The 10,640-nt window shown below is 43.4% G+C and overlaps 1 protein-coding gene across 1 annotated transcript; it reads right to left on the bottom strand.

The window, feature by feature from the left end:
• Positions 1–3,915: 3,915 nt before the first annotated feature.
• On the bottom strand, positions 3,916–4,448 carry LOC105886576 (cytochrome c oxidase assembly factor 6 homolog). Its single transcript, XM_012802503.1, has 2 exons — positions 4,267–4,448; positions 3,916–3,985 (listed from the first exon to the last, which is right to left on the bottom strand). Exons 1-2 carry the CDS (start codon positions 4,446–4,448, stop codon positions 3,916–3,918), a joined length of 252 nt encoding a protein of 83 aa, XP_012657957.1.
• Between the last annotated feature and the right edge of the window lie 6,192 nt (positions 4,449–10,640).

The raw sequence follows: 10,640 nt of genomic DNA on the forward strand, positions 1-10,640 counted from the left end.
CACAACGCCCGGCTATTTTTTGCTTGCAGCCGTCATTGTTGTTTGGCGGGTCCGGGCTGGGGATTCGAACCCGCCACCTTTGGTGTACGTGGCTGGCGCCTTAGCCGGTTGAGCTATAGGCGCTGAGCCAATTTGTCTAACTTTTAACACTTGTCATGGCAGCCCTTGCAAACTAATGTACTTCATCGTTTCCTTCTAGTTCTTACTATTATGTTTGTGTGTGTGTGTGTGTGTGTGTGTGTGCTTTGCAACAGAGTCAGAGCTCACCGCAACCTCAAACTCCTGGGCTCAACCAATCCTCTTGCTTCAGCCTGCTGAGTACCTGGGACTACAGACACCCACCTCAACACTCAGCAAGTTTTTCTATTCTTAGTAGTGAGGGTGTCTTGCTCTTATTCATGCTGGTCTTGAACTCCTAAGCTCAAGCAGTCCACCTGCCTCGTCCTACCAGAGTGTGAGGATTACAGGTGTGAGCCAACATGCCTGGCCCATCAGTTCTTACTATTAAGTTCTTCATTTCTTCCAGTATGTCTCTAATTTCTAAGAACCATTCTTTTGTTCTTCGTAGGTATCCTTTTTGTCACATCCTCCTCTGATTTCATGTCTGTAATACATTCTTCCATTTCTCTGATAAAACTAGCAATGTAGGCTCAGCACCTGTAGCACAGTGGTTACGGCGCCAGCCACATACACTGAGCATGGCAGGATCAAACCTGGCCCAGGCCTGCTCAACAACAATGGCAACTGCAACAAAAAATAGCCCTGTGTATCTGTGGTGGGAGCCTGTAGTCCCATCTACTTGGGAGGCTGAGGCAAGAGATCACTTAAGCCCAAGAGTTGGAGGTTGCTGTGCACTGCTGTGACAACACAGCACACTACCACCACGGGCAACATAGTGAGACTCTGTCTCAAAACAAACAAACAAACAAACAAAAAAACCCAAACAAACTAGAGAGGTACATATTCAAAGCTTTCTTTTCCTAGGTGAGTCTGTTGTCAAGTTTCCTGTTTTATGTCTGTCCTAGTAAAGGCTTTTCTCAGGTGTCTCTAAATCTCCTGTTTAAGGGTAGACTTTGAAAAAGCTGAGACCACCCAGCTGAGAGAGAGTAAAGCGTATTAAATGTAGGGGGATATGTGGGCTCTTTTTTGGGGAACCCTGAATGTAAATGTCTTTAGGTCTTACCCACTGGGCTAGTCAGACTCCTCCTGTCTTCCTAAAAGCGATCTAGAGCCTCAATCTTCCTCATGCAAAGTCACACATCCTGCAGGGGGAGGGCTAGGTGCCGAGTTCTGGGGAACAAGCTCCCCTGCAGAGCAGGTGGGGGAGGGGCAGCACTGTGCAGTCTGAGAGCACATCCACAGCCTTTAACGTCTCCTTGCTGAGTCCTCTCCATGCCTCACCTTTACTGAGCAACCAATTTCTGACCTTTTGGAGAGTTCAGTTGGTTTTTGGTTTTTACAACTTGGCTTAGAATGTGGCTGTCTCAAAACCCATGGCTAGTTATCCATCTATTTTCCAACTTAAAATAATTTCTTGTTGTTGTCCCCTCTCTATTCTCCAGACCTGTGTGGGTTTTTTGCTTAAAAAAAAAATCTTTTATTGGTGTTCCAAGAGGGAAGAAAATGGTATGTTTCTTTTTTTATTAAATCATAACTGTGTACATTGATGAATTTATGGGGTTCAGTGTACTGATTTGATATACAATGTGAAATGCTTACATTGAACTGGTTAACACATCCATCACAATTATATTCTTTTCTTAATAGTTTTGAAATGTACCATTGCATCATGCATGTTAGGTGAGGTCCCCCAAATACCCTCCCTCCTTCTGCAGTATGTTGTTGTTTTTTTTAAGACAGAGTCTTACTATTGCCTGCCCTCTGTAGAGTGCGGTAGCATCATAGCTCACAGCAACTCCGAACTCTTCAGCTTAAGCAATTCTCTTGCTTCAGCCTCCCAAGTAGCTAGGACTACAGGTGCCTGCCACTAGCCCCGGCTATTTTTTGTTGCAGTTGTCTTTGTTGTTTAGCTGGGCCAGACAGGGTTCGAACCCTCCACTCTCTGTGTATGTGGCTGGTGCTGTAACCACTGTGCTACAGGCATTGAGCCCACCATGTGGTTTTTTTGTTTTTGTTTTTGTTTTTGAGACAGATTCTCTAGCTGTTACCCTGGGTAGAGTGCTATGACATCACAGCTCACAGCAACTTCCAACTCCTGGGCTCAAGCGATTCTCCTGCCTACACCTCCCAAGTAGCTGGGACTACCGTGTTTCCCCGAAAATAAGACACTGTCTTATATTTATTTTTTTTTTCAAGAAGACACACTAGGGCTTATTTTTAGGGGATGTCTTATTTTTATTAAGTATAATACAACAATCTACATTTATTCTAATATAGTTAAGTCATCTTCTTCTGGAACCTGACAGGGGGAACCAACCTTATTGGTGGGGCTGGCGCTAGTGATACATGAACTCCCTTTCCCTAGCCATTCGCACATGTGCAATAGGATGCCTGCGACCGCGGTTACCACCTGCGTACCTGTGCAAGTGCGAAGGCTTGGAGAAAAGAGCTGTGGCAGATAAAAGGTATTCCAGTCTTCCTTATGGCTCCATGCCAAAATGCATCACTAGGATCACTAATAAGACCCATCACTAGGTCTTATTATTGGGATAGGGCTTATATTTTACAAATGCATAGAAATCCTGCTAGGGCTTATTTTTTGGGTAGGTCTTATTTTCAGGGAAACACAGTACAGCTGCCCGCCACAATGCCCAGCTATTTTTTGGTTGCAGCCATCATTGTTGTTTGGTGGCCCGGGCTGGATTGGAACCCACCAGCTCATGTGTATGTGGCTGGCGCCTTAGCTGCTTGAGCCACAGGTGCTGAACCAATAGCATTGTTGATTTTTTTTTTTTTTTTTTTGCAGTTTTTGACTGGGGCCAGGTTTGAACCCACCACCTCTGGTATATGGGCCTGGCACCCTACTCCTTTGAGCCACAGGTGCCGCCCCGAAGTATGTTTTTTAATGACGTATCTTTACCTGCAAGTCTCAAGGTCTTTTAAAGACCAGCATTCACTTTTATGATAAAGGCACTCAGCAAACTAGGAATATAGGGAACTTTCTCAATATGATAAAGGACATCTATGAAAAACCCATAGCTGGCCATGCCTTAGCACTGTGGGAGCCTGAGGCGGGTGGATAGTTTGAGCTCACGAGTTCATGACCAGCCTGAATAAAAGCAAGACCCCATCTCTACTAAAAATAGAAAAAACTGAGGCAAGAGGATCACTTGAGCCCAAGAGTTGGAGGTTGCTGTGAGCTATGATGCAACAGAACTCCACCCAGGGCAACAACTTGAGACTCTGTCTCAAAAAGAAGAAAAGGTGGGGCAGTGCCTGTGGCTCAAAGGAGTAGGGCACTGGCCCCATATACCAGAGGTGGTGGGTTCAAACCTGGCCCTGGCCAAAAAAAGAAGAAGAAAAGGAAAGGAAAGATAAGACCCCGGAGGCCCAGGTGGGTATATTGCTTGAGCTCAGGAGTTTGAGACCAGCTTGAGCAAGAGCAAGATCCCATCTCTAAAAATAGCCAGACATTGTGGCGGGTGCCTGTAGTCCCAGCTACTTGGGAGACTGAGGCAAGAGAATCACTTCAGCCCAAGAATTGGAGGTTGTTTTTTTATTTTTTATGTTTATAATAGGTTTTAATTTTTTTTCTTAAAATATAGGTTTATTAAAGCATATTTAATAGCATTTTATTTCAATTCTTCATGAATTTTCTGTTCCTTGATCATTTTTCTTATTGTTATATACAGGACACAAGCACTGATGTTTACCATGATTCATGGCTCTACTGACTATGCAGCCTTTCGAATGTCAAAAAGTAGTTTCAAACATTTTGAAAAGTTCAGGAACAGCCTAGGATTTTGCAGTTGTTTTTGAAGGCTGGAATTTTCCTGCTTCAAATTCTTTGAATTTTAAGTAGTCTCTTCTTTTTTTTTTTTTTTTTTTTTCTTTTGAGACAGAGCCTCAAGCTGTCCCCCTGGGTAGAGTGCTATGGCTTTACTGCTCACAGCAACCTCCAGCTCCTGGGCTCAAGCGAGTCTCCTGCCTCTGCCTCCCAAGTAGCTGGGACCACAGGCGCCCGCCACAACGACCGGCTATTTTTTGGTTGCAGCCATTATTGTTGTTTGGCAGGTACGGGCTGAATTCGAACCCGCCACCTTAGGTGTATGTGGCTGGCGCCTTAGCCGGTTGAGCCACAGGCACCGAGCCAAGTAGTCTCTTCTTTTATCAAAATATTTTATCCACTGTTGGGGACAGTTTGATCCAAATGATCGTCTTAACTTCTTACATTGAGAAGCATCCTCTGTGTTCTCATCTAAACGCTTCCAGTACTCATCCTGGGCTTCCCAGCAAACCTGCCTTTCCTTCATAGATGGGGCTGCCATTCCTAGGGGTGTCAAGCACAAAAAGGAATTCATATCACCAAACCGGCAGCTTCCTACTGACCCTTATGGGCTACTGTTCCAAGAGTTGGAGGTTGTCGTGAGCTATGATGCCACAACACTCTACTAAGGGTGACAAAGTGAGACTCTGTTTTAAAAAAAGCATCAAAAAATAAAATGCTTAGAAATAAGTTTAACAAAAGTACAAAACCTATACACCTATACTCTGAAATCTGGAAAACATTGTTGAAAGAAATAAAAAAGGCCTAAGTAAATGGAAAGACAGCTTAAGTTCACCAATTAAAAGACTTAATATCAGTGAAATGGCAATACTCTCTCAAATTGGGTCTGCAGATTCAGTGCGGTCTGTATCAAAATCAGAGCTGACTTCTTTGCAGAGACTGACAAGCTGATCCTAATATTCACATGGAAATGCAAGGAATAGCCCAAAACATCTTAAAAAAAAGAAAAAGAACAAAAATAAAAGGCTCATACTTTCTGATTTGAAAACTTAGAACAAAGAAACAATAATCAGTATAGATCACTGGAACAGAATTAAGAGTCCAGAAATAAATCCTCACAGGTATCAATTGATTTTTGACAAGGGTGTGAAAAGAATACAATGAGAAAAGAATAGTTCTTTTCACAAATGGTGCTGGGACAACAGGATATCCACATGCAAAGGAATAAAGCTGAACTCCCATTTCATATAATACATAAAATTAACTCAAAATGGGCTCAGCAGGCGGCGCCTGTGGCTCAGTGGGTAGGGCACCAGCCCCATATACTGAGAATGGAGGGTTCAAACCTGGCCCCAGCCAAACTGCAACAAAAAATTAGCCAGGCGTTCTGGCAGGTGCCTGTAGTCCCAGCTACTCGAGAGGCTGAGGCAAGAGAAACACCTAAGCCCAGGAGTTGGAGGTTGCTGTGAGCTGTGACATCATGGCACTCTACCAAGGGCAATAAAGTCAGACTCCGTATCTCAAAAAAACAACAAAAAAAATAGGCTCGGTGCCCATAACTTAGTGAATAGGGCACCGGCCACATACATTGAGGCTGGCAGGTTTAAGCCCGGCCAGGGCCTGCTAAACAACATCAGCCAGAAATAGCCGGGTGCTGCGGCAGGGGCCTATAGTCCCAGCTACTCGGGAGGCTGAGGTAAGAGAATCGCTTAATCCCAAGAGTTTGAGGTTGCTGTGAGCTGTGGAACCATGGCACTCTACTGAGGGTGACATACTGACCCTGTCTCCAACAACAAAAAAAAAAAAAAGAACTCAAAATGGATCAAAGCCCTAAATGTAGGCACTAAAACTATAAACCTATTAGAAGAAAACGAGGATAAGTCTTCATGATCTTGGATTGGCACCAGTTGTTTGCATGATACGAAAAGCAAAAGCAATCAAAGGAACATTAATAAATTGGACTCCATAAATATTAACTCTGATGCTTCTTTGAAAGACACTATCAAGAAAGTAAAATGTGCCAGGTACAGCGACTCACCCTTGTAATCCCAGCACTTTGGGAGGGTAAAGTGGAAAGATCACTTGAGGCCAAGAGTTTGAGACCAGCGTGAGCAACATAGCAAAACTCTACCTCTACAAAAATGAAAAAAAAAAAATGAGGTGGGTGTGGTGGCATAGGCCTGTAATTCTAGTTACTCAAGAGGCTGAGGCAGAGGATCACTTTCTTTTGAGCATGGAAGTTCAAGGCTGCAGGGATCTATGATTGTACCACTACACTCCAGCCTAAGGAAACAGAGTAGGACCTTGTCTAGAAAAGAAAAAAGAGGCTCGGCGCCTATAGCTCAACCGGCTAAGGCGCCAGCCACGTACATCTAAGGTGGCGGGTTTGAATCCCCAGCCCGGACCTGCCAAAGAACAATGATAGCTGCAACCAAAAAATAGCTGGGCGTTGTGGCGGGCGCCTGTGGTCCCAGCTACTTGGGAGGCAGAGGCAGGAGACTCGCTTGAGCCCAGGAGTTGGAGGTTGCTGTGAGCTGTAATGCCACGGCACTCTGCCCAGGGGGACAGCTTGAGGCTCTGTCTTAAAAAAAAAAAAAAAGAAAAGAAAAGAAAAGAAAAAAGAAAATGAAAACATAAACCACAAAAAGAGGAGAAAATATTCTCAAATCATATAACCTATAAGAGACTTGTGTATAAACTATATAAAGAACTCTTAAAACTCAATAATAAAAAGACAACCTAATTAAAAATTGGGCAAAAGATCGGAATAGAAAATTTTCTAAAAAATATATACAAATAGCCAAAAAGCACATAAAAAGATACTCACCATCATTACCCAGCAGGAAATGAAAATCAAAACCAGAATAAGACAGATACACTTCACATCCATTAGGACGACTATAACAAAAGCCAGATGATGTAATAAGTTTTGGTGAGGATACGGGAAAAATGGGAACCACTGGGCACTGCGGCTGGGGATGTAAAATGGCGCAGCCACTTTGAAAATAGTCCGGAAGTTTCTCAAATATTAAACATAGACACACAATACAATCCAGCAATTCTGGGGTACACAACCAAGAAATGAAAACATGAAAACTTGAACACAAATATTCATAGCAGGATTATTCGCAATAGCTTCTAGGTGGAAACAACCCAAATATTCCTTAACTAATCAATGGATAAATGAAATGTATCATGCAATTTCCTATGTTGGCAATAAGAAGAAATAACGGTTCTTTATACCGATAAAACCGTACAACACAGATGAACCTCGAAAAGATCTCAAATGAAAGAATCCAGACACAGAGCTCACATACTGTATGATTCTGTTGATGTGAAATGTCGACAACAGGCAAGTCTATAGAGACAGAAAGGAGATTAGTGGTAGCTTAGAGCTGGGGAGAGATTTGGAGAGAAATAAAGAGTGATTGCTAATGGGCAGAGTTTCTTAAGGGAGTGATGAAAGCGTTCTGAAATTGATTTGGCGATTGCTGTGAATATATTAAAAATTATTGAATCGTCTACTTTAAATGGTTGAATTACATGGTATGTGAATTATATGTAAATAAGTCTGGCTTTTCCTAAAAAGTTCAATTTTAAATGCCCTGGCTTCTGTGTTGCTACTATAGCCCTTTATGCTAATTTTTGAAGGAGTTGGGCTGTGCATTACAAACCAGCATAAGAGATAGTTGGGGGCATGAACATTGGGTCAGGCAGCCCTGGGTGGATTCAGGCACACCTGCTACTTACCAGTTATATAGTCATGAATTAATGGCTTAGCCTCTCTGGGCCTCAGTTTCATAGTCTGCAGAAGGAGATTAGTAATAGAACCACAAGAAGGATTTTATATTCATTAATTTATTTATTTTTGAGACAGAGCCTCAAGCTATCCCCCTGGGTAGAGTGCTGTAGCATCACAGCTCACAGCAACCTCCCATTCCTGGGCTCAAGCGAGTCTCCTGCCTCAGCATCCCAAGTAGCTGGGACCACAGGTGCCTGCCACAACGGCTGGCTATTTTTTTGGTTGCAGCGACATTGTTGTTTTGGTGGGCCCAGGCTGGATTTGAACCTGCTACCTTAGGTGTATGTGGCTGGTGTCTTAGCCACTTAGGCCACAGGCGCTGAGCCAAGATTTTATATTTAAAAGCAAAACCCTGCTAAATGGACAGGAGAAAACACTAAAATGCTTTTTGCCTATCTTCCACCTATGAAGAATGTGTTGGAGGGATTTTTTTTTTTTTTGAGACAGAGTCTCACTTTGTCATCCTCAGTAGAGTGCCAATGGTGTCACAGCTCACAGCTCACAACAACCTCAAACTTGTGGGCTCAAGAGACCCTCTTGCCTCAGCCTCCCAAGTAGCTGGAACTACAGGCACCTGCCACAATGCCTGGTGATTTTTAGAGCTAGGGTCTCGCTCTTGCTCAAGCTGGTCTTGAACTCTTGAACTCAGGCAGTCCACCCACCTCAGCCTCCCAGAGGGCTTGACTACAGGTGAGAGCCACCAGGCCAGCTCTCTGGAGGGATGTTTTAAAGAGAACCTTTTTGGTTATAAGAGAGCAAAACAAAGCAGCTTAAGCAAACAAAGGGAATGAATTGGTTTGTGTTACTGGGAAATCCAGGAGTAGCTTCAGGTATGGCTGGATCCAGGGGCTTAATTGTCATCCCTTCCTCCTTCTCTTCTTACTCTATGGTAGTGGTTAAAAGTGCCTCTGGAGCCAGATTGCCTGGGGTTGAAGCTTACTTGTTATATACCTTGAGCAAGTTACATGACTTTTCTACACCTCAGTTTCTCCCTCTATATAAAATGATGATGGTGATAAAAATGCTGATCTCAGAGGAAGGTTGTAGAGATTTAGCAAAATAATGTATAATTGGTTTGAATAGTGGTTGGCACAGTAAATGCTAGATAAATCTTTGCTATTATCATTACAGGCGGTCCCTGAGTTACAAACATCTGACTGATATATAACTTGCACTTACAAATGGAGGCTATTACAGGTAATAGGCAAATGTCGCTGTTCCAACTTACATACCAATTCAACTTAAGAACAAATCTACAGAACCCATCTCATTCATAACCTGGGGACTGCATGTATTATTATAGGCAGCTGCACCCAGGAACAATACATCAAGCAAGAGGTTTGGTTCTTAGAAACTTGGTCTATATCCTGATAGCATAATGATTTAGAAAAAAAAGAGAGGGGGATGGTGGGGGGCAGTGGCTCATGCCTATAATCCCAGCACTTTGGGAGGCCAAGGTGGGTGGATTGCCTGAGCTCACAGGTTCTTTTTTTTTTTCTTGAGACAGAGTCTGCTTTGTCACCTTTGGTAGAGTGCTGTGGCATCATAGCTCACAGCAACCTCCAGTTCTTGGGCTTAGGTGATTCTCTTACCTCAGCCTCCCAAGTAGCTGGGACTACAGGCGCCCGCCACAATGCCTGGCTATTTTTTGTTGCAATTTGGCTGGGGCCGGGTTTGAACCTGCTACTCTCGGTATATGGGGCCAGTGCCCTACCCACTGACCAACAGGTGCTGCCCAAGCTCACAGGTTCAAGACCAACCTGAGCAAGAGTGAAACCACCCCCCCTCACGTCTCTAAAAAATAGTCAGGCGTTGTGGCAGGCGCCTATAGTCCCAGCTACTTGGGAGGTTGAGGCAAGAGAATCGCTTAAGCTCAAGAGTTTGAGGTTGCTGTGAGCTGTGACAGCACAGTTCTCTATCAAGGGTGACATAGTGATGCTCTGTCTCAAAAAAAAAGGGTGGGGGGCCAGGCATGGTGGCGCACTCCTATAATCCTAATACCCTGGGAGGATGAGGAATCACTGAAGCTCAGGATTTCAAGACCATCCTGAGCAAGAGTGAGACCCCCATTACTACTAAAAATAGAAAAACTAGCCATGTGTTGTGGTATGTGCCTGTAGTCCCGGGTTCTTGGGAAGGCTGGGAGGGAAGAGGATCTCTTGAGCCTAGGAGGTTGAGGTTGCTATGAGCTATGACACCACAGCACTGTACACAGGGCAACAGAGTGAGACATGATCTAAATAAATAAATTTGAAAATTAAAATGCTTTTAAAAAAACAAAAGGAGGACTATCTTTATACACTAGCTATAAGTCCCAGGGAGTGGGACTGGGTATTGTAACAACAGCTTGGTGAGACCACATGGAGACACAGGTAGAACAAATCCAGTACTACCCCCACCTACTACAAGGAGTTTCCATGCACCACTGGAGAGAACGAAATCCTAGTAGCTGGGTGTTGTGGGGGGCGCCTGTAGTCCCAGCTACTTGGGAGCCTAAGGCAAGAGAATCACTTAAGCTCAAGAGTTTGAGGTTGCTGTGAGCTGTGATGCCATAGCACTCTACCAAGGGCGACATAATGAGACTGTCTCAAAAAAAAAAAAAAAAAAAAAAAATTTATCTATTAAACGAATTACCAATGTCTGTGGCTTCTGTTGGACTTTCTGATGTTTGTTCTTTCTTGTCACTAAAAGTAGGCGGACATTCTGTACAAATCTTCATGTGAACACCTTCTGCTATATGATCTAAAATCAAAACAAAGTCCTTGTTAATCATCACCCTTTGTAGCATCATGGGTTGAACACTTTAACTTTTTAATGTCAGCAGTGAGTTAGAAGAACAAATTTTCTCACTTGGGCATCTTAATTTCAGAGGCCCAGATAAACATAAATACAAAGGTAGTAAGCACAGAAAAATCCTTTTTTTTTTTTTTT

This window comes from Otolemur garnettii, unplaced genomic scaffold (genome assembly GCF_000181295.1).
Source record: "Otolemur garnettii isolate 467f Iridium unplaced genomic scaffold, OtoGar3 scaffold00015, whole genome shotgun sequence".
Lineage (NCBI taxonomy): Eukaryota > Metazoa > Chordata > Mammalia > Primates > Galagidae > Otolemur > Otolemur garnettii.

Bases quoted from the DNA above. Each gene is read 5' to 3' on its own strand.
- LOC105886576 (XM_012802503.1), bottom strand. From the start codon at position 4,448: ATGGCAGCCCCATCTATGAAGGAAAGGCAGGTTTGCTGGGAAGCCCAG. The intron at 3,986-4,266 runs GTGCCTGTGGCT...AAAAAAAAGAAG, and splicing joins AGAAGAGACTACTTGGCTCG to AGACTACTTAAAATTCAAAG.